The following is a 24364-nucleotide window of genomic DNA, read 5'->3' as shown; positions in this document are numbered from 1 at the left end:
TTTATCGATTATTTCAGTTTCTCGAGAAAAATATTGAAAAAAAATTAATATAAATTCGGAATCGATTTTTTCCCGTATGGATTCTATAATCCCTGGCAAACTGACCCATTGCACGCAAAGGTCCAACTGAAAAAAAAATGAAATGATTTGTAAAACTTAATAATATTATGCTTGGTAAATAATTTTTGATTATGCTAACCTGATTATTTTTAATAAGAGTATTTAAAATTAATTTAGGAGAAGCGAAAGAAATTTCAGACACGTCAAACCACGTTTTAACAGCTTCCAAATCAGATTTCACTTCGAGAATTTCATTGTAAACTTTAATTTTTTTAACTAAATTTTTAACATCGTTTTGAGTTTTCAACGGTAGAAAAGGATAATCGAATAATATGGATGATAATTCGGAACAACAAATCGAACCGGGCCATGTTTTACAACAATTAATTATAGTTTCGATTCTCATATCGATGTTTGAAATTTGTTGACAGTAGTACCAAGGAGTTCGCTTCGCTAAAATCCAATAAAAGAAAAATGGTATTCATTTTAATAAATAAATTAAAAACAATTTCCGATACCTTTTTCCAATGGTAAAAACGATGCTTCTCTCAAAACGACATCTTTAAATCTTTGAACGTTTACATCGGAAAAAACAAAATAATCGGGTAAAGCAAACAAAACGTCTAAACATTTTATCCAATTTTTGTTTTCGACGCATTCTTCAAAAAATTCCACCAAATTTTCTTCTTCTGGATATTTACTAAGTGCAGCAATAATAACATTATCGTGAAAAACAGGAGTCAAATCTTGAAGCCAAGGAGCATTAAAAAGAATTTCTAAATATTTTGATTTATCATCCGTTAAAATTTCCCTCGGGATTTTTCCATCCGTTAAATTTTTTGCTTCGTGTATTCTCTGAACAATATCGGCTAAAATCCTTGAATTTTGAGTAAAATGTTTTAATATTGAATCGTTTAAATTTCTCTCGAGCCATTTTTCACTTTTTTTTTTCATTCCCGTTTTTTGTTTTGGAATGTAGACATCATAATCTAATTTCAACATGATTTCATTGCTTGTATGGCGAATTTTCAAAACGACATCTAAAACAAATTAATCGAATTAATCAAAGAGTAAACTTTTTAATTATTATTATTAATTTTTTTTTAGCATACCCGAATCGGACAAATTATTTATCTTTTCCCGAAGTTTATCATCGGAATAACTCGTTAATAATTTAATAAAAAATGAAATTTTTTCGTTCGATGGAAAAACATCAACTTTTTTATTGTATGCTTTGTCTAAAAACTCTTTCAATACATCGTTAATAATCAACGTGTTATCCTTAACCGTGACGAAGGCACATATATATTTTTTAACGCTTTCTTCAACATTTTTTTCAAAATCACAATCGTCGATTAAAAATAATGGCGCGGAAGAAGATTTAAAATTTATTGTTAAAAAAATTAATCTGGGATCTGGAGATACGTGCAACCATTTCCATTCATCTCTACTCATCCCCGCAAATCTCGTATCGTAATCTTCACCGAATAATTTTTTTTTAACATCCATTATTGACATAAATCCTAATTCACCCACGTTATAACCTAAAAATTTAAATCCGACGTCGCGATAAAATGAATGCTTTGAATAAACGCCATCAGTTTTTTCGAGTTTTGTACTAAAATAACAATGGCACATCATTAAATTAAATAAATTAGTAAAAAATAAAAAAATTTCTTTTGGATTATTCAATAATTTTATTTTGACATAATTAATTTCCAATGTTTTTTCTAATATCCTTTGAATTTTAATATCGTTTCGAAGTTCTCGTATATCGCTTTCGAGCAAAAGGTATTTATACTGATGTAAAATATTTTCATCTTTTTGTTTGTTTTCGCAATAAGTTTTAAAAGCTATTAAAAGTTCGGATAAAATACTTTCTACGACTTTACAGGGATGTGATGACGCCGTTGATGTTTTATAACCCTGTAAATAAATAAATAGAATTACAACAAAAAATATTATTAAAATTTTTTTTTTTTTTAAAAGATTTTGGTAAAATCGATTAAATTACCAAAATGATTTCGTTCAAAACAATATATTCAGATGAAAATATTTGAGAATTTTCCGACGAGGGTGAGATTTGTGGAAAACGTGGACAGCATCCGGCAATTAAACTAGCCGTCAAATTAAATCCGAGTTGTTGAGCTTTTTTTTCCAAGGCACCCGGTTCGACGTTATAATCGAAAATGAGTTTATCCACGATGTCGACAGCGCCACGTTCCAATAAATTATGCAATGTTATAGGCTCGCTTAAATCATCTAAAAAACAAAAAATAAAAAGAAATGCATCTCGTAACAATTTAAAAACAATCAATCGTGGAAATGTGTTAAACCTACTATTTTTCGACAAGATATTTTCCAGAACAAACGACGACAAATCCGACAAATATCTGGATAAGAGTTCGCAATAATTAACCGTTTTTGTCATGTCTCCCGTGGGAGATTCCGATTTTCCCAAATCTAAAAATTCAATCGAACTCTCCGACAATTTTATAACATTATCAAAAATGCTTTGCATGTCTTTTATATTTTTTTGCGATTTGTAAATAAAACCTAAAAAAAAAAAAAAATCCAGGTACCGAATCGGGTATCACGATTAAAAAAACTAAACTTGATTATTAGTGTGTCGTCGTCATTTTACCTTCTTTACAATAAGCTAAACCTTTACTTTCATCGTAATTACTTTTGAAATCCGAATAAATCAAATTTAAATTTTTCCAAAAATTTATGTTATCCTTTAGTGATTTCAAAGAAAATGGATAGCGATGAGATCGAAGATATTTTTGCACGGAAACTTCTCCATCCGATTTATTTATCTGATTCCGATTAATTTCTTGTAGTAATTGATACATGTTTTGAGAGAAAGCTATGTACCCCAAGGGTTTGATCGAAGATGATTGAGCACTTATGGGTGATTGAACGCGGGTGTTGAGTTCCGGACAGTGTTTCGAAGCTATGGTAAACAAATCTTTAAAATCTTGATAAGTTGTTGAGGCGGTTAATGCCAGATCGATCGTGACCATGGCCGACGTATTTTCAATGCACTGAAGAACGCTACCCGCAGATACTTTTGAATGGCCTAGAAAGTACCCATGAAATCAAACTTAAAAACTAAAAAAAAAGATTTTATAAAATTTTTTTAAACTATACACACTCTGAATGCTTGGTAAACTGTGACTGGATAAAAATCTTTCGACGTGATTAATTAAAACCGTGGAACTAACTCCCTGATTTACAACTATTTGAAAAGATTGTAAATTTCTCGATACGGGCACAGATTCCAATTCTGAATTTTTCCTAGCCGACGAATCAGCAAAAATACTTTTCAAATTTTTTTTCAAATCGTTTATTGCTCTCGTAAAATTTAATTCCCCTTCCAAACTCTGTCTATTTTCTTCTGTGCTCATCATCTGAAAAAAAAAAAAAAAAATTCTAATATCCTAAATTATAATCATTATTATTATTTCCTTTTTAAAAAAAAATGGGGTTATTAATAAGAAACTAATTTGATTAGGGTTTTAATTAATTAAGTAAATACGAGCCATATACAAATTCTCATATTTACAAATAATCGAAAAAAAAAATTAAAAAAAAAACAAACTTTTTGCAATAAATTTTTCAAAATGAAAAAAATCACATCACTTTTATTTTTATTTTTTCAATTTCACGTTTCGATACGATCGAGCCTTTTGCAACCTGATTTTTCCGTGAAAATTTACAATACGGAAAATATCATTCTCACGTTTGACAATTTGAACGATAACGACGATTTAGAAATGATACGGGTATCGGAAAAACCCGACCTTGATAAAAAATTATACAATTTCCACAGCTACGTCAAAAGGATGGCGACGTCCGAAAAACCTGTACAGGAGACAGGAATCAACGAGTATTTCACGCCGATGACATTGGAAAACGATCGAAATGAAAAATATGAAAAAAAAATGAAAAATGTTGGTTTTAAATGGTTGAAAAAATTACGATATAAAAAAAAGAAAAAAAGAAAAAAATTTAACAAGAGAGATGTGGGACAAAATGAAACCGTGGAAAGCGTCAACGAATTAGAAAAAGAATATCAGGATTTTTTGACGAAAATCAAAGAAAACGATGCGGCGTACAGATACACTGATGAAGGTAGTAGGTACTAATGTCGTTCAATTTTCCTTATTTTTAAAGCAAAAATAATAATAATTGATTTCAGGTAAACCGGAGGAAAACGTTAAAGATATCGTTAAAAAAATTATCAATTTGAAAATGCCTAAAAATTGTTCAAACGTCACCGGAATAGGAATCGAAGCTGTCGAATGCCTAATAATAAATTTGCAAAATAAAACAGTTAATAAAAAAACGATGCTCAAACAGTTTCTATACATTTTCCTCATTTGGTTTTGTTTATATTTGATAATAGCAGTTCCGCTATGGTGTTCCAAAGGTGAGACTACTATCGATGAGTAACACTACGACCATTATTAGCCTACATATTTTCTCATACGATAAATTTTAAGGGTGGTGTTGTTGCTGCTTCCGTTGTTCTTTTTGCTTTCCAATGACCACCATCAAAGAAATACAAAAATACATATCTGAAAATCCACCCGGTGTTTACATCAATTCGAAAAAGGAAATGAAACAATACCGACCAGACGCCAAGGAAATTGAATTATATGAAAAATTAAAAAACAGCATCGCTGATTTTTAATTATTAACTCACCTGAACGATGTGATCCGCGTTTAAATCATCGTTTTGAGAAAGACATCGGACAACGAGAGAAGAATCGGATGCCAACATGTGATTTATTATTCCATGTCCAAATGCTGCTTTGTACTGTTTTAATGATTGTAATTCTGGACTGCAGTTATCAATGCCGCAGGCAGGACTTGAATTATTTTGCGAATCGTTTAATTTTTCCATTGATTTCTTTCTCGTTTTTAAAAATCCGCTGCGTTCCGTATCGTAAGGCATGTAAACCCATTCACCGTCGAAGTTATGATTGGGATCATGTCCGCAAGCATTCTTCATAGAATTTATCTGAGCTATGAAATCCGGATCTGTAACTAATTGCAATCTCCAAGTTGCTTCGCTAACGGATTCTATCAACCTGAAAAAATGAAAAAATGTATTTATTAATTAATTTCATCAGACGAAAATAATAATAGTAATAATAATAATAATAGGAAAATAACGTACCAACCTATCTAATCTATTTTCCATTTGTATTGATTTAATTGTACAAGGAACATCAGTCTGAGAATTATTTGAGCGGATACTGCTACAATCTTCTTCTAAATTTTCCAAACAATCTTTTATCAAATAAATCAAATCGCGAACGATGTACTTCTTACATATAAAACCTTTTAATTTTTGTTTCCTACTTAATTCTTCTTCTTCTGATTTATCTAAAATTTGTAACAAAAATTCCGGAGCGTTCATTCTATTCAATTTCTCATTCGAAAATGAAAATTTCCCTTTGATTAATACTTTTTCCAATGCTTTTTCAAAATTCAATGAATCGTTTACGAAATAATTTAATTTTTTTACATCTTCGTACGATACGAAGAGTAAAGCAAATAAATTTTCTAGGATTTCCAATCGAAATTCTAACGGATATAATGAATTTGCCATTTGTTTGACTTTTTTCAAGTTTTCTGTCACTTCATCCTTGTACAATAGGGAAAAAATGTCGTCGGCTATTAATAAATCGTCTAATTTTATTCTTAAAGTCTGAGCTAAATCTGATATTTCGCTTGAGAAAATAATTGCTTTCATGGCGAGCATGAGAATGCAATAGCCTTCCAGCACAATTATGTCCCAAGATTTTTCCTCTTGCTTTTCCAATTCATCATCCTTGATTAAATTAATAATTTGATTCCAGTCTGTCTCTGATAAATTAGTTGTACTGTTGATTAAATATAGAAAACTATGTTCCTGAGATTTCTCTAGTAAATTTTCTAAACAATCAATTTTTGGTAAAACTTTTTCAACTGTTTTTTCTTTTTCAGCCTCATGATAAAAATGTATGCACCATTCGACAACATATGTAAATTTTATAAAAGTTTTATTTTTTGTCGAGTCTCTACATTTTTTAATAAGACTTAAAAAAACTTCTTTAGATATTGTAAAATTATTTAAATTTTTTAATAAGATTAAAGGCCAAATAAATTGAGGTATATTTGTACAATTGGCCAAGGACGGAAAATCATCTAAATGAGCATTTATTAAATCTAATATTTGAAGTAAAAAATGTCTTTCAAGAATTGTCATATCCAAAAAAAATTGTAGTGGTTGTATGCCATTTTCCAAAAGAGATTGGAGCTTTACTTTAGAATTGCTTTTGAGAAATTTTTTATCTTCTTCTATCATCGAATGCAGTATAGAAATATTATCAAAAGCAAGTAGTAAGTAACAGAGCTCTTTTCTGAGTGGCGATTGTAACAATTTAAGAACTTGAGGTACATGACATTGAATCAATTTTGTTTCGCATAAACCGGAAACAATTAAGTTACATAATTTCTGATTGTTTTCAACCTCATACAATAAAGTTTCACATGATGTAGCAAAAAATCCAACCTGGAGCAATTGTTTAAATAAAGTGTGAGCCGTTATCGAATTTTCTTCGAGTAATATTTTAAACAATGATTTTAATTTCAAATTAAATGCTTTCGTTTCACTTTCATTGAAATTCACAGGAATATGATTTTGAAGCTTCGAATACAAGCTAAAAAGTTGCTAAAAATTAAAATTAATTTTAATAAATGCTTTTAATAATTACCTCGACTAATTAATTTCACACTCGCAATACCTGAACAAAAGAATCCGAATAATAATCTCTGAGGGTAAACTGAAAATCAATTTCATTTCGAAGAATATTTAAATCCTGTATTTCGAGTATATCAGGCTCTTCTTCTTTTTCTTTTGAGGCTGTCAAAGAATTTTCAAGTATTTTTAATATCATCCAACTTTGTTGCCATGGAGTAGATATTATATGAGATGCAAAACTGTAAGAAATAAAATTAAATAATAAAGAGAAATTTATCAATTCAAAAAGAGGACATACCTGTGATGGTTAGGATGTACAGCCACAGCCCAAAAGTAATCTCTCTGAAATTCATCATTACGATCAAAATATTTTTCGGCTAATTTCCACAAACCACGATTTAAATAATAATAAAGTTTTTCCATTTTTTTTTTTTCAAAAAAATTTCTATAAAAAGTTATAATTATAATTACTAAAAAAAAAAAAAAATGTACCTAATACAAAAATTAAAATTAAATTATCATTGAATTTTTTACACATTATTATAAATAAACGTACACAAACCTAAAATTACATTAATATTACAATAAATCAGCTTCTTTTCATTTTAAAAAAAAAAAATTATACGCATAATTATCTGCACTTTGATATTAAGAATCATGATAAAGTGCTCTAACGAGTCAAATGAAAGAATTTAATTGGCGGCAAAAATTTTGTTTGACGGTAGCAAATTTTAACGGTTAATTCGTTCAGGATAATTCGTGCATTTCAAAACTTTATTATATTATTATTAATACAAAAAAAAATCTAACTACAAAATTTTATATATAAAATCGTTTTCAACAAATAAAATTTATTTATAAAAGTAATTCCCAGCAAAAATGTCAACTTATTAATTTCTTTATAATTTAACTTTTTTTTTGTAACTTCACTACTCAATTGAGTAACTTACTTACTTATTTAAAAAAAGTTAATTAATTATTTATTTTTGTTGTCATCTCATGACAATTATGTTGAATTCAAATGATAAATAACTTAACAGCACAAATTTTATTTAATTAATGAAATAAATAAAAAAAAACTTAAACGAATTCATCATTTAATAAAAAATTTGCTACCGTTTGTCGCCAATCCGATATCAAAATAATGTTTATTTGGGTTTTTTTTTTCTTTCAAAATTACTTAAAACTTTTAAAATTTTTTGATTAATTTATTATACTTTATTAAAAACTTATATTTATATTACCTTATGAGTTTTGTAAATGGATTACACACTTATAAAAATTCATGCTTAACATGTTTGACTTGTAATTTAAGCGGTAAAATTTTTTTTTCCATATAATTATAAGTTAAAGTAAACAAAAATAATTTTTTTTTAAATAAATAAATATTATCGATTAAATCGTATTATTATTAAATAATAATAACTTATGGATATTATAATTATTTTTACAGGTTGGTCATTATTCGAATACGTTATTTTCTGCACCTTTCTCTGGTGGGCATCATATTTTTTTTTGGTGATATTATCCAAACAGAGTGAAGAATGGGCTTGTCGACTCCTCACATTCATACACGGTTGCGTTGTTTCCCTATCCGCCATATGGGATCTCATTGTAAACAGAGAGGATATGGCACTGCAAAACGTACCATTGACGAACGAACAAAAAGGATACCTGTCATTTTCACTTTCTTATTTTTCATTTGATTATTTATGGATATTACTTTTTGGAAACGATATATGGGTCATACACGTACATCACATAGTAGGAATATTAATTATAACCAAAGTAATGATGTACGATTTCGGTGGAATCGGAGTCTCCATTGTCATTATTGGTTTAGAATGTACGAATCCTTATTTGCAAGCAAGATGGTTTCTTCGGACATACGGTTACAATCATAAACCCATTCATACATTTTGCGAACTTTGGTTTTTCTTCATGTTTTTCATGATACGGATGATCGGTGGAACAATATTCCTTTTTTACACGTGGAATTTCGCCGAGGATCTTATAATTAAAATATTAATCACGTGCATATACGTAATATCAGTGATATTGGCTTGGGATATATCTAAATACATCAAAAAAAAATATTGGGATAAAAGAATGCAATTACACACATCAAACCGTGGTAACTCCGAACAAAATGATATCGATTTACAAAATCAAAATGATTAAATAATAATAATAATAATAATAAATTTAAATTATTAATTTTAAAAATTAATTAATTAATAAGTTATTAAATGTTTCATTCGTACATCGATATACCATTACAATTCTCGATAAGGTTTTTTAATTTTTTTTTTTTTTTTTTTTTTTTTTTTTTAAAAAAGGCTCAAGCAAAAGTTGAATTATTTTATTTACTATTATTTAAATTTTAATAAATTATTAATAAATAAATAAATGAAAGTTTTTATTTTAGTTAAATTACATTAATTGTAATTAATAATACATGTAAGTGTGTGTGTGTGTGTGTATAATTTTTTTTTTTAATACTGTTTGTTGTGTTATTATTGAAAAAAAAAAAAAATAATAATAATAAAAACAAATATACTTTTGCTCTGAGCTTTTATAAACCTAATTTTTTTTTTTTTTTTTTTACAATTTTTCTACTAATAATAATAATAATAATAATTAAATAATTTTTAATCGTTTCCTCCTCCATTTTCCTTCTTCTTCTTAATAATTTTTTAAGGCAAATCTTACATTTTATTAAATAAAAGCAAATAACAGTTAATAACTACTACAGTTAATAAAAAAAAAAAAAAAATTTGAAATTCTAATTAATTTTAATACAAATTACATTAATATTATTATTATTATTATACAATAAATCGTAATGAAATTTCTTATTTATTTATTAATAAATTTTCTCCATTTTATTATAATTAAATAAATTTTTTCTTCCTTTTTTTTTTTTTTTTTTTTTTGTATTTATTAACAAAATACGTTAAAAGCATTTTTTAAATAAAAAAAAAAAAAAAAAATAATAATAATAATAAGACAACTAATTTTAAAAAAAAGTTAATAATCTACATAAAAACAATTTATTTATTTATATTTTTTATTAATAATAAATTTTTATTTATTGAAAAAAAATAAAATAAAATAAAATAATAAATGAAAGGTAATAGAAATCAATGAGATCATAAATACTTAAAATTATTAATTATTAATGTTTATAAAAAAATAAAAAAGTAAATAATAATAATAATAATAATAATAATAATAATAATAATTAATAACAATAATAAATTAATAAATAAAATAAAAATAAAAATTTTACACGGTTTATTTATTTATTTAATGTAATAAACAAAGCAATACAATTTAAAATATTTTTAACATTGGCACGTTAACCTTATGCAAAAAAAAAAATTATTATTATTATTATTATTTTATTCTATTTTGTATTATCGATAACGGTTATCAACGTTGAAAATCGGAAAATTTTTTGGCGGTAACATTAATTAAAAAAGGTTATGAAATTAATTACGAGAAAATTACTACATACGGGACGGGAAGACACGTGTAAAAACTCTTTATTATATATTTTTTTTTTTTTTTTGCATTTAAATAAATATTTAAAAATTATTAATAATAATAATAATAATAAATATGTTTTATTTTCCTTAAATTTTTTTTTCCGTGAGAATACAATTCTTAAAACTTAATAAAACTGAAAAAGGAAAATTAAAAAACAAAATGAAGGAAAGAAAGAAAAGAAAAGATACAAATTTTCATTTTATACTTACCTAATACGAGTATTTACACATTACTTGACTAGATAATAATGGGCTCAGCTGGCAGCTTGCTCAATGATAGGAGCAGGCTTGTGTAAAATGCTCATGGGTCTCGATGAGTACCTCTGCTGTTGCTGCTGCTGCTGTTGTTGTTGTTGTTGATGGTTTAACTGATGCTGTTGCTGTCCGTCTCTCCTTCGCAATATATCTTTGTTTTCACAGCCCCCTTGTAAAACTTCGCAGTATTCCTTTATTAAATTTGCAATCTGTGATAAAAACAATATGATAAAAGGGAAACCATCATCATCACTGATGTGTTTTGTATTAAAAACAAAAAAAAGGAATAAAAATTTATTTACCTGGAATGCTTGAGAAGTTGTGAGTATGACTTTACTTTGTTTTCTCTCGCTTCCGGTCACTATCATCAAACAGTTCAATGCGGGAGAATAACTTAAAATTGATTCGTAATCGTATGTGACGAGAGCATTTCTAGAACGATGTTCTAAAAGATGGAGTCCCGTTTGATCGACAGCCAACCATAGCACGCGAGGCCAGTTCGATGTGAAAGATTGCTGCGAAAAAATTATTATTATTATTAAATTTTCAAAGGTCAAAGGTTGATTTCACATTAGTAGTAACTTACCATGACGTCGAATATCGTCGCTCGATGAAGCGGCCAACTTTGAATCAAATTTAAAAATGATTTTTTAGCTTCGGGTTGCGTCATACCGTGCAAACTTTGATGGTGCATGGCAACACATTCGTGAGGCACGTTCGGAACGAAACGAGGAGCCAAACAGTGACTGGCTACGCCTCTGTAATCTAACAATATATCACCGCAATCCCCTAATTCTAATTGTGCTTGAAGAGCCGTCAACATAACCTGAAAAAGATAACTTAAAGTAGGTACGACATTTTTTTTTCTTCAAACCATTTTGTAAATGAACCTCTTACCGCTTCTTGTTCGGAAATGGGAAACCTATCGCATCGTAATCCGTGTAATACTTGATGATACAACAATTCTTTTTCAACGGGATCCTCTAAATTCATGTACTGATCCAAAAACAAATGTTTTTTAAATAGGAAAAAATGCTGTTGTTTTCTCGAAACTCTTAACTGTATTGTGTTGGTACCATTGGCTGGCGTATTAGCTTGAGCGGCTGTTGCTGTTCTGTACCTTTCCCATTTAGACATGACATCAGCGACTTTTTCGTCTGGTACCAAACTTCTTTCCGAAGAGCCGAGGACTTCGTAAATAGCATAACCTAAAGAAAGGAGAAGAGAGGAGTAAAATTTTTCCACGGACGCACGAATAAGTTTTTTTTTTTTTTTTTTTACAAAACTTACCCATGGCAGATTCTTTTAAACCGATTTTGCTTTTCATAACATCCATGACTTCTCTGGCAGTTGCAGAAGGAAGGAATTCTATCGCGTGGTATTGTCCATCCATTAAATGAAATCTCGCATAAATGGGTCGTCGATTTATCGTGCACATTATTTCTTCTTTAGATGGAGGCCATTGTCGTCTTCGAGTTCCCTGCGTTCTATAAAGACATTTTTCAGCAAACCTTGCGTATTTACCCTCTTCCGTGATGCAATCGCTCGCACATCTTTTCAAATGAGCAATGAGGTATTTTCTCAGTTGTTTATGAGGAGGAAGTGCCACGGAGCAAGCAAGTGAAAGGAGAGCCCAATGACGTAAATTAACCCTCGAATTAGGGTCTGGATGATCCGTGGTTTGTTTGATTAATTGCAAATAGAGTTCGTTTAGAAGAACATCTTTTCTCATGCAACGTTCCATTATGGTTTGTAGAAGGTTGACGTGTTCATCTTCTGCTCGACGAATTATATCACCTTGAAAGTTCAATGACCTTTATGATTACAACAGTAATTCGAATGAAAAATACAGATTTAAATAGAGACGAAGAAATTTACCATTTTGCCCCAAACCGGCATAATTCAAAATTAATTGGAAAACTTGCAAAGCGATTTGTTCATCGGATTCGGGGATTTTACTAAAGCTCTGCGTAAGAGGTTGTTTTGAAAAAGCCCAAAACGTATACGGATAACCTTTGACACCTTCACCTTCCCCACCATAATCAGCTCTTAATTTTTCAATTCTACTTTTACTTAGCCTGTTAGAAACAAAACAAAAAAAAAAGGGTTAGTTTTTTCATTCAAAAAAATTAATTTTTATAATAATAATAATAATAATAGTACCTTCTTAACGTGCTCCGAATGAATCCGCCACCTGGTTCGACTGATTTTCTTAATAAATCACTTTCAACTAAATTTTTTCTCGCGTTCACTAAATTATTATACAATCTCGTTCTATCTTCGTTCGTTATGGCTTTGACCTTGAAAAAAATAAAAACATAAATTTTTTAATTATTTAGAAAATGATATATTTTATTTGGAGTCTTTTCAGGTACGTACCTTTCTCACGGCAGCTTCATTTTCGATTATCCAATTTGCCAAAGCCGGACAATAACTCACAATTAGGGACCCAATTTCATTTTTGTAGGGCGTTTCGAAAACGAAACATTTATGAGTGTTATCCGGGATTTGTCGCATGAGATTGATCGTTATAAAACTATCACTGGGATCTAAAAAAATACTCTCTATGTTCTGGTAACGATACTCGTACAAAACGAATTTATCGTCTGGTTTTATGAGCATCAAACCCGAACAATTCACTCCTAAAATCAAGTTGTTACCTAAAACATAAAAAAATATTTTCCTTCGGTTCAATTTTTGTTTTAAAAAAAACATAATTTTTAAACATGTCATCTTCACTCACCGTAAGACCAATATCCCCTATAAGTCACCGGATACATGGTTGTGCCGTATAAAGGATATTGCATAACGCAAGAAAGATAAAGAGCTTTGGCGGTAAGTTCTGACCTTCCGGTTCCGTATTGGCTATGGGCCTCACTAATTATGGATATCTTTAATAAAAAAATTATCTGGATAAGTTATAAATTTGAAATTTTTTTTTTTTGTTTTGTTTCGTAAACAAAAACTTACCCAAACATCTTCTCCTCTGCTCTTGGATATTCTGTACGGCAGGTAGGTATCAACTCCGGCGTAATAGTCCGTCAGTTTATTATTATCTGGACGAGGATCACCCAAAGCAACTTGAGCCTGGAGTCCGGCCAATTGAAGAGCAACTTTTTCACTTACGGGAAAATCATCCGCCTAATGGTAAAATTAAATTACATTATGTTTAATAATTATTGATCAAAATGGCGGGTAATAATAATTTCTTCATTACCTTAACCACGCTGTGAACAGCTTGAGCATATAGCATGTTAATCTCAACGGGATCCTGAGAAAGAGTTCTACTATTTCTGAAAAGTCTTTTCTTAAATATAAATCTATTTTCTCCTGGATTTAACGTCGTCTGATTACCTCGACGACTCAAAGATGGAAATGATGTGTTGTTGTTGTTGTTGTTACCCGCTTTGTTTTGTTTTCTGGAAAAAAAAAAAAAAAATTTTCAATGAAATATTTGGGATTGATTAATAAAAAAAATAAATTTTAAATTAACTTACTGTTCCCAGGCTGCTATGACGTCATACAAATAATCATGTGCTTTAACGTGTTCCTCTCCGTCGAGTCTACTCTCGTAAATGGCCCAACCCTCAATATTTCTCAATCCTAACTTATCGGATAATTTTACGACAGCATCCGCAGCCGTGTCGGTAGGATGAACGTCAATCGCTTTCGTGCGTCCGTCGAGGAAAAAAAATCTGCAGACTATGGTTCCTAATCTTTTCATTGCCTAAAAAAAAAGGAAAAATTCATTTAAAAATTTTATAGCGACGGTTTTTAAAATATTTATTATTTCATTATCACTTACTGATATTTCCACGGCTGATGGAGGGAAAGTTCTGTTCGTGACTCTGTTATTATTACAATTATCTAGACACCATTGTACATACTGACGCAATTTTCCATCGAGAGAAAGGTTTTTCTTTAAAAAACAAACGAAATACTAAAAAAAAAAAATTTATATAATTATTTATATCTTTTTCGAAATACCTGTCTAATCTTTTCACGGCTCGAAATAATACCTTGTATAAATGTTTGCTCGGTTGAAAGGAGACAATGCAAAGACAAAGCAAGAGCCATATTCTTTCCATCCATTCCGTCTGAGGACAATTTGTTACCTGGCGAATACATTGTACAAATATTTCATCTCTGAGTTCTTCTCGTTCGATCCCATGGCCGACGATGGTTTGAATTGTGGCTACTTCAGTTTCAGGTTTGAGTTCTCCTCTTAAAAATTTACAAAGATCCTAAAAAAAAAAAAAATTGTACAAAATAATTTCAAGTTAAAAAAATAAACTTATTAGATTTAAGAAAAAAAAGGTATAAAACGTGACTTACTCTAAAAATGGCGCAAGCCACTGTCACGTTGTCAGGATCGTACATGTGAATGTGCGAATTTGGAATAGTGTTCCCTTTGTAGTAGGTAACCATTTCGTATTTTGGCATCATTTCCATGGATTTCCTCGTTTTTCGAGTAAGCGTCGCCATAATCGTTCCTAAGTAATATTAAATCAAATTAATGCCGGAATGAGATTAGAAATAATTACTGATTTATTATTATTGTTATTATTATTACCCTCTGGCGACCGTTCGTGAGCATTGAAAAAATTTTGAGCGAATTCGACAATGTCGTGATAAGAATCGTCAACGTCATTGGCCACTCTTTCCTTATCATCTTCTTCTAATTCTTGTAATTTTTTTTCAACTCTAAATTTTCGCCTTTGTTCTTTTTCCAAATCTTCTTCCCTATGAGTTTTCCAATTTTGAGGTACGCCCGACGAACTTCGAGAATTGGGTCGTGAATGACATTGTGGAGAACCCGGTGGTCTCGGTCTAGGACTAGTAGATCTTTCCAGTGAATTTCTTTGAACGTGATCCACACTCGGGCTTTTGGGTCTAATTTTTTGAGGAGGAGTCGGGAGCGGAGGAGGTGATGAATTCGATTCGTCCCGTGGTATGACCGATTCGTAAATCGGTTCGTTACCCGACTTTTCACCAGTTTTTGGAATAACGATAGCTGAGGGTTTCCCAGTACCTGTAAATAATAAAATTTTATATTAATTGAGACAACAAAAAGGAAAATTTAAAATAATAATTTTATCTTACCGTTGGTGAAAGGAGGAGGAGGTGGTGGCATTGTTGGCTCAGGAAGTGATGGATTCTTCCTCAATCTCACATCAACATTTGATATCCCATTGGTAAGTCCTTCCAATTCTTGTTGAATCACAGATTCAAGCTGTTTAAAAACAAAAAAAAACTTGAATGCAATGACAAAAAACGGTTTAACTTGATTCAACTTTGTAATTAATCATACCTCTACATCTAAATCCTCGACCAGGTCTTCCATGTGAGAAGAAATTTCTTCAATGATATTATGTCGACTTCCGGGTTGCATATCGGATAAAAATGCAAACAAATTATCCAAATCGACTGAATCTCCACAATGGTCGGTCGACATTAATTTTGGATTTATTTGTTCTGCAATTTGATTTAGTGCTTCTATTTGTTCTTGAGTGGCTCTAAAAGTGAAAAAAAAAATTCTTAGCCTTCATTGTATCAAATTTACAAGGAAACTAGACTATACATACACAAGCATACACTAGTCTATAAAAAAAAAAAAAAAGATTTTGACTAAAGAAAAATTAATCAGTTATTTATATCATGAATTATGTTGAATTCATGCAAATAAAAAAAAAATTTAATATTAATCATACAAATTATTAAAAAAAAAAATTTCTTTTACAACATTTAATTGCTCACCCGGAGTCAACTGCAATGCTATCACGGCTTTTTTGGCTAAATAGAAAAATTTTTCTATCAAAAAATTGCATTAAAACCTTTCACAAAAAATAAAATTAAGAAGAAAACAATCGAACAAACCTTTCCAATTCTTCCAAATAATTCTTTTTCCTTTCTTCTTCTTCTTCCGCTTCTCTTTTCTTTCTTTCCTCTTCTAATTTTTCCCTTTTTCTCATTTCTTCTTCGACTCTTCTCATTTCTCTTAGTGCGGCAGCAACTTCTCTTGCAAAAACTCCACGCAAATGACTTTGAATAACGATGGCAGCTCTTCTCATTTTTATAAATTGAATCCTTTGTTTCCATCCTCTGTATGCGTGTTGAAGTTTTAAAACAGCACTTCTTTTCCGTTTGAAACCTGATTGGTTTAAAAAAAAAAAAATTATTTAATGTAAAAATGACGTTACCTTATGTATGTAGAGAAAAATTTACTTTTTCTAACAACGAATCCTTTCCATGTCCTCTGAATCAATATTGCACATGCATTTAATATTTTCTGACGACTGTCTTCCAAAGGATCATACGCGCGAAACCTGAGAAAAACTTTCGTCTGACCGATTTGCCATTCGGTTTTACTAATATTATGAGTATTTATAATAGCACTGTAATAAATTTAAGTCACGTGATATTTCCAATTGCTATGAATTTCATGTAATAACATTAAAAAAATTTATACAATTAACTGTGTCATCACCTTGTAGCTTCCTTAAGATCATTTGAAAGACGCGTTTTGGAAAGACATTTAAATCTTTGAACAAAATCAGAAAATAACATATGAACCGGAAATCCTTCTTTTCTTATTCTAATTATTTCTAACATTCCTAAATATTTAAGTTGGTCCAATACGAGTTTTTCGTTGTAACTATTTGGTGATTTTTCCATATTTGGTTTAATGCATCTCACATACCAAGGATTCGTGGCTTGTAATACATCAACCAACGCCTGCAATTGGTATCTGAACGTATCACTAACTGTGGGTTTTCCTTTGGTTGTACCTCTAGCCATTGTTCCCCCCATTTTGGCAACTGTAGATCCCAATAAATCCTGCATACATTAATACAAATATTATGGTAATCAGTTGAGAAATTGTTATGATAATAAGAAAATTAACTCATTTACTTGATAAACCGTTATTTCTTGAATAAATTCGTTGGTCGATCGACTCATGAAATCAAAAAAAACATCTTGTTGAACGTCTCGATTTTTGTCAACAAAACCTTGTACAGTGTAAGTCACAGTTCCAGCATAATGTCTAATTCCAAATTCGGTTTCCCATTTTCTTCTATCATCTCCTTTCACATAATAACAATGACTTTCAAATTCTGAATGTAAATTTGTTAGGTAGGCTGAATCTGATCCCTTGAGGGGAGAATAATAATAATAATATTAGTTATATTTATCACAGATAAAAATGAATTTTTTATAATTAAGCTTCACTCACTTTTGGCATGTGACATTGTTCTGTTAATAGTTTTAATATGCATCTGGGTGGTTTTTCAATTAATTCTAAACAAGACGAATTGTCGGTGAATTGTATATGTGAAAATTCTATTTTTTCTTGACGATACTAAAACAGAGAAAAAAAAGAGAAAACGTTTTAAATACCAAATTTTCCAATAAACCACCGAACTTTTTCCCATAACACTTACAATTTCTTGTTCCAAAGCAAATACGTAATGATTGAAAAATTTGTGTAGTTTTTCGTTTGTGTAATTTATACACAATTGTTCGAAAGAATTCATTAGAAAATTTTCGAAACCGAATATATCTAAAACGCCTAGAAATCTCGAAGAATCCTGTCCGGGATTCGTGCAAGTATTTATGTGATTAACGAGCCAAGCAAAAGTTCTCGAATATAAAGCTTTTGCCATGGCATTTCTATTTTCTTTGGCCTGAAAGAAAAATTGAAATTTAAAAAAACCGTTAGCTTAAAATCTACCCTAAAAGTAAATTTATTTAAAATCTAACCTCTTGTAATTTAAGCGGTATTTCTGTGATGTTTCCTCGTACGTTTATTTGCCTGAGTAAAACAACTCGCGCCAAATCTTGTTCGTTGAGTTTTAACAGATCCGACACTGTTGCCAAAACAGTCTTATCTTCTTCTGCTAGTTTACATTTTTCACCGTCGACATCCTAATTAAATACACGTCTTTTTTTGAAAAATCAAATTGACATTTGAATTATTTTAATAAGTCAAAAATTTTTTTAATTTTACCTCAAATTCTAAATTTCCAAGCCATAAAATGGCGGAAATGACGGCGAAAATACCATCAACCATTTGAGCAGGTACTTGAACAACATTAAATGCTAATCTCAAAACGTCTAATTTTTTGGCATCATCAACTCCTTCAATCTGTACGCACCCGGATTGATTTAAATATTTGTAAAAATTTGGAGGTTTCAAATGAAACTGTTTTGTAAGTTCTGGATTATTCTACAAAAAAAAAGAAAAAAAAAGGGGAAAACATTTTCATAACGGTTAACATTTCGTATTGATTCAAAACTCTTGGGAAATTTTTGTACCTTGGCACCTTCCAACAACTGATAAAAGACGTGATAATTCCTTTCGCCTCGACTTTGAAACGTTATTCGAGATTGTTCCAACAAGTAATCTTGTATTATGCAACCTTTTATCATCCATTTGTTATCGAAACAAACTTGCATGAATTTTCCAAACCTACTGGAATTGTCGTTCCGAACGGTTTTGGCATTTCCTGTGAAAAAAAATTTTTAAAAAATTAATAGAAAATGAATGTGAGGAAAATTTGTGGATGATGTTAACTCACCAAAAGCTTCCAATATGGTGTTAGCTTCAAGAATTTGATGTTCGACCCACGTTGAAACATTGCTCGTCACAGAACACAAATATTGAAGAATGAATTTGGTTGTTTCTGTTTTTCCAGCTCCGCTTTCACCGGAAATGACGCAAGATTGATTTCTTTCGCAGGTTTTTAATGATGTGTGAGCAGCTTCGGCCAATGCGTAAACGTGAGGTTCGAGCTGTCCAATTTTTTTACCGTGATATCGAAATACGTATTCCTGTAACAACAACAAAATAATCTTCATCTCGAACCCGGTGGGGGCGGGGAAGGAGGGAGGGGGAGGGGTAGTAAAAATTGAACAAAAGACCAACTGTTTTTAACGTAATACGATAGTTTTTTTTTTTTTAAACTGACAATGAGCCTTCCCCCCAAAAAAAAAATATTTTACGATATAAACAACTTTTTTTTTTTTACGTTTTACGATTCCATTATATTCAATTTTATAGATAAATAAATTGATTGACACTTCAAAAAAAAAAAAAAAAAAAAAAAAATTTTTTAAACCTGTGACTCACATACAATACAATAACGACCGGAAATGGAATAACGACAACACGGTGACAAATTTGCAAAGAAAGAAAATATTCGAGAGAAGGAAATGAATATTTTTTTTTCTCTCTCGAGGAAAAATCTCTCCTCTTTACGGATATATACAAAAATAATATCTGTCAACATTATTTCCGTTAACCATAATTATTAACAAAAAAATAAAAACAATGAAAAAATTATTATTATTATTATACTTTTCTGTCGTCGTTACCGTAATAATAAAATAACAAAAGAACGAAGGAGCTTATTTAAAAATTTAATAATTTTATTTTATTTATTTATTTATTTATTTTAGTTTTACATTGAAATTGGTCACAGATTTATTTTAAAGTATTATTCAATGAATGAGGCGGCGGCAGATTTCTTCTTTGAAACCACCGACTTTATTATTATTATTATTTTTGTATGAATAACTAATTATATCGTATACGAAGTTGTTTTTTAACATGAAAATATACTACGTATTAATAATTTAAAGCGTGATGTTTTCCCCTTCCTTCCTTCCTTCCCCTCCTCTACTCTCTCTTTCCCCGCATCGAATAATTATTTTATCCTTTACCGACGGGGAGCGGGGGGCGAGGGAATCAATAAATTATTCTTTGCTCCATCGTCAAAATTCGATTCCCCCCCCCAGTCACGTTAAAAAAAAAGTAAAAAATTAGTCGTCTGAATAAAATTACGGGAGGTTTAAAGCCAAATCAAACATTTAAAATTTTTAATTAATTTATTATTATTATTATTATTATTAACGGAGTGATACTCATTCGAAACGAAAAAAAAAGGTACGCTGCGGACAGGATTCGAACCTGCGCGGGCCAGCCCATTGGATTTCAAGTCCAACTCCTTAACCACTCGGACACCGCAGCTTTCGACCAGGTGTACTAAAAACAATTAACTTTGTAAGGTAATAAATAAATAATTAATTAAAGGTAATAATTAAATTTCTCATCACCTGTTCGATGTACCTAATTAATGGCAGCGAATCGTTCATTTCCATTCGACGTAAGAATTTTGTTGCCAAAACATGGAAATTATTATTATTATTATTCCAATCGCATAATTTATTATTTATGGCAACGACATTTGAATCTTTTTAAAAATAATACATATATACTCTTCGTACCTTATTTAGTTTCGAATTTTTAATAGCACGATAACTGACGTCATCATAATTAATAAATTATTTTTTTATGGACTATTGATTGCACTTTCCGTAAACGACGTTAATTTTTCTTATTTTTTTTTTTTATCCATAAATAATAGTAATTAAATTTTACAACTTTGTTTTGAGCAAAACAATAATAATAATAATAATAAACATTAAAAATCTTTTTCTTTTTTTTTTTTTTAATGCGAAATCGATTAACTTCTTATTTAAAACAAGACTTCAAAACCCATCAAAAAAAACCTATTTTAATAATAATAATGATAATAACGAGTCTTGTCATTGATTAAAATGATATTAAAAGAAAAATCAAGTTGTTATTATTATTATTATTATTATGTAAAGATATAAAAAAAAATCTCAAGTGATACACTATAAATTAAATATATATTTTTATTCATAAGATATTTTCGGCGCCATTTTTTTTCTTCTTAAACATTCTTTTGTCTTTTGATATCGATTAATAATAATAATGTGGAGCACTTGGGATTTTTTTTTTGGGGGAGTTTTTTACACAAAATTCTTTGCAATGATTTTCATTGACAAGGGTGGTGATGGTGGGGGTGGCCACACATTTTAATACGATTTTCAGTGAATCGTAGACGCCTTTAGGATTATTAGGAGCCAACCTTTGACACGTTCCTAACAATAATTTATGACTTTTTTTTTTTTCTTTCTTTACATTTTAATAACGACAAATATTTATATTAAAAAAAAAAAAAAAAAAAAATGGATTGTCATTGTGAGAGTCAGATAAAAACGTTCATTTTCGTATTTAATTCCTCTACCCTATCCATATTCATCACCCCAAGGATTCAACGGGTTTAAAAATCGTATGTTGTCCCAGGCACGTGTTCGACGGGGGTAATTTAAAGAAAAAGGGGATGCCCCGGTTTTGAAAACAAGGTGAAAAAAAAAAAAAAAAAAAAAAACTGTTAACTAAAAGGAGAAAAAAAAAAAAAAAAGGTTTCTCTTGCCTAAAAAAAAAAATTTTTTTTTTCCTAACCGTCATCGTCGTCGCCATCTTTTAATAAAAAAAATATTTTAAGCATCGTTTACGAATGAATAATATTTTTTTTTTGGCGTTTCAAATATTTCCAAACACCAAATGGTCGTCTCGGTCGTGTTTCCATCATAAAAAAAAAAAAAAAAATTGTATGTTTATACACAAAAACGAGGGGGGGAGGATAAGGATAAGATCCTTATTGATTTAATACGAACAGAAAAAAACATTTTTTTTTTTTTTTTTAATGATCTCTTCTTCCTAGTTATTTTTGTAATTCATAAAATATTAAATTAATAATTTTAATATTATATATTAAACCACGTGTAAAAAAATGCCCTTAACCCTGTACCTTATTATCAAAACCTTATTTTCGAACTTATACGCACACATACACGTAAGTACGAAATTTATGAATGAATGAACGAATACTGCCACTAATTAAATGACACCTGTATTATTATTATTTTTTTCAATTGTTTGTATACAAAAAAAAGTCGTTTCCGGTTATCTCTAACGACAAATAAAATTCGAAAAAACCGTTTTTTTTTGTTTTGTTTTAAATCAACGCCAAATAAAAAAAAAAAGAAAAAAAAAAAAACTTACCGGTGTGTAAATATCCAATTCTTTGTAAGGATTCACAGCCACTAAAATGGTTCCCGTATATGTCTGTAAAAAATTATTAATTAAGAAAAATATTTTTGAAAATTTTTGTTTAAAATAATTGCAGTTTGCAAAACAATCAAATGCGAGCAAAACAACGTAATAATAATGATAATGTCCCATGGTGTAAAACGCACGTGTTATTCTCATGTAAATATTTACAAACGCGACATTTGTTTCCATTTGTTCTATGATGATTTTTTTATGTTTTGCAATTGTTTCACCGTGTCAAAAAATATACAACAACATTTTTTTTATAAACAAATACGAATCGAAAACAACAACAACAACAACAAATTTCGAATGCATAATTTTTAATATGAAATTATTATTAATACCGAATTCTGAAACAATTTATTTTTAAACCGGAAATTATCAAAAACTCTTAAAAGTTATACAAGCTATTGTTTTTGACAAATGATAATTATTTATAATTCTCTTAACCACGTGAGAAAAAAAAAAATTTTGTTTTTTTTAAACAATAAAAAGGTGTTTGAAGTCATGAAGCGAATACCTTAATTGACCCTTAAATAAATTGTAGGTTTACAAAACATAAAACAAAACAAAATTAGGTATACGACTTCAAATATCAAATACCTATTATATAATTTAAAACTTTTACGTCATTTTTTTTTCGTTTGTTTGTTTTAACGTAAAGTTTATTTATTTATTTATTATTATTATTATTTAATCTTTTGTTAATATTCGTGGTTATAAAATTTCCCCCCTTTTGTGATACAAAGACGAACTCCACCCTTACACACACAGACGTAAAAAAAAATTGATTAACCTGTCTCTCTCTCTTTTAAATGAGACAAAAACCTAAACAGCCTTTTAAATCTTCATCGTCATCCTCATCGTCGTCTTGCATAACATTTTCGATAGGGAGGAAACACGTGAATTTCCCCCCCACACCGCTCCCCACACCCCCCACGGAAATCAACAACCGTATTTTACTTAACTTCAGGATAACGTATTTTGGTACTATGAGTAACCATTTGAATTTTAATAATATAACACCTGGCCGATTCATAAAAACATCATAAAAAATCAACTTTGAATGTAAATTTTTTCACCCGAAAATATAATAATAATAATAATAATAATAAAAATAATAATAATAATAATGGAATTATTAGGTTTTAAGTAAAAGTTTGTTCGAGCGTATAAGCGGATGAGGATGACCTTTACCCGAACAATAAATAAATATTTTTAATATGTATCACGTTTCGAAATTTTTCAAATAAAATTATTACTACCGAGTTTTCCTTTTCGCACGAAAAAATGAAAAATCCATCCGGAAAATGAAAATCAATGGAAAAACGAAAAAAAAAAAAAAAAGAAATTTTATCATCATTTTTGATAAAAAACAAACAAACAAAAGTAATACGGACAGTGCAAAACGAAAAAATCCACCACCGAGTGCAAAAGGAAAAAGAAAACGTCCAAAATAATAATAATAATAATAATTACATTTCGATTGTGGAAAAATTAAATTGAAATTTAATTTACGGGGGGTAGTAATGGATTGTTATTATTCGATCCATACATTTTTTTTTTTTTTTTTAAATTTAAAATGTCGTTCGGGATAAATAAAATTTCATAGAACGAAATGTTGAATGAATTAACTTCTAGAACAATTTTCCTTTTTTTTTTTTTTTTTTTTTTTTTTTTAATGCAAAACAATGTTTCTTTTTTTTGTTGAATAATAAACGTTTTTTAAATTATCTATTTTTTAAAATGGGA

General features: G+C 29.5%; 5 protein-coding genes and 1 non-coding gene across 6 annotated transcripts; 2 read left to right on the top strand and 4 right to left on the bottom strand.

The window, feature by feature from the left end:
* Positions 1 to 83: 83 nt before the first annotated feature.
* Positions 84 to 3473, bottom strand: Phum_PHUM418690 (uncharacterized protein; the record flags this gene model as incomplete). Its single annotated transcript, XM_002429024.1, has 8 exons — positions 84 to 126; positions 273 to 513; positions 579 to 1100; positions 1173 to 1986; positions 2075 to 2322; positions 2401 to 2616; positions 2705 to 3142; positions 3218 to 3473. 8 exons carry the CDS (start codon positions 3471 to 3473, stop codon positions 84 to 86), a joined length of 2778 nt encoding a protein of 925 aa, XP_002429069.1.
* A 213-nt stretch (positions 3474 to 3686) lies between these two features.
* Positions 3687 to 4759, top strand: Phum_PHUM418680 (uncharacterized protein; the record flags this gene model as incomplete). Its single annotated transcript, XM_002429023.1, has 3 exons — positions 3687 to 4197; positions 4265 to 4495; positions 4569 to 4759. 3 exons carry the CDS (start codon positions 3687 to 3689, stop codon positions 4757 to 4759), a joined length of 933 nt encoding a protein of 310 aa, XP_002429068.1.
* A 3-nt stretch (positions 4760 to 4762) lies between these two features.
* On the bottom strand, positions 4763 to 7240 carry Phum_PHUM418670 (uncharacterized protein; the record flags this gene model as incomplete). Its single annotated transcript, XM_002429022.1, has 4 exons — positions 4763 to 5159; positions 5253 to 6776; positions 6850 to 7056; positions 7116 to 7240. 4 exons carry the CDS (start codon positions 7238 to 7240, stop codon positions 4763 to 4765), a joined length of 2253 nt encoding a protein of 750 aa, XP_002429067.1.
* An 824-nt stretch (positions 7241 to 8064) lies between these two features.
* On the top strand, positions 8065 to 8998 carry Phum_PHUM418660 (uncharacterized protein; the record flags this gene model as incomplete). Its single annotated transcript, XM_002429021.1, has 2 exons — positions 8065 to 8073; positions 8354 to 8998. The coding sequence occupies 2 exons, from the start codon at positions 8065 to 8067 to the stop codon at positions 8996 to 8998; spliced, it is 654 nt and encodes a 217-aa protein (XP_002429066.1).
* A 1624-nt stretch (positions 8999 to 10622) lies between these two features.
* On the bottom strand, positions 10623 to 19482 carry Phum_PHUM418650 (myosin, putative; the record flags this gene model as incomplete). The annotated part of the gene is made up of 29 exons (XM_002429020.1): positions 10623 to 10689; positions 10738 to 10832; positions 10926 to 11138; positions 11210 to 11449; positions 11521 to 11831; positions 11914 to 12420; positions 12502 to 12701; positions 12787 to 12923; positions 13003 to 13283; positions 13367 to 13514; positions 13594 to 13764; positions 13841 to 14042; positions 14121 to 14350; positions 14429 to 14563; positions 14643 to 14867; positions 14959 to 15116; positions 15197 to 15655; positions 15727 to 15856; positions 15935 to 16139; positions 16501 to 16774; positions 16849 to 17018; positions 17111 to 17460; positions 17536 to 17775; positions 17858 to 17983; positions 18066 to 18308; positions 18385 to 18549; positions 18632 to 18850; positions 18940 to 19130; positions 19203 to 19482. 29 exons carry the CDS (start codon positions 19480 to 19482, stop codon positions 10623 to 10625), a joined length of 6372 nt encoding a protein of 2123 aa, XP_002429065.1.
* A 1090-nt stretch (positions 19483 to 20572) lies between these two features.
* On the bottom strand, positions 20573 to 20653 carry Phum_PHUM418640. Its single transcript has one exon. It is a non-coding gene; the product is annotated as a tRNA-Ser (tRNA).
* Between the last annotated feature and the right edge of the window lie 3711 nt (positions 20654 to 24364).

The sequence above is a fragment of the Pediculus humanus genome, genomic scaffold (assembly GCF_000006295.1).
Source record: "Pediculus humanus corporis 1103172108186 genomic scaffold, whole genome shotgun sequence".
NCBI classification, from domain to species: Eukaryota; Metazoa; Arthropoda; class Insecta; order Psocodea; family Pediculidae; genus Pediculus; species Pediculus humanus.
This window is presented reverse-complemented; position numbering and strand designations above follow the sequence as displayed.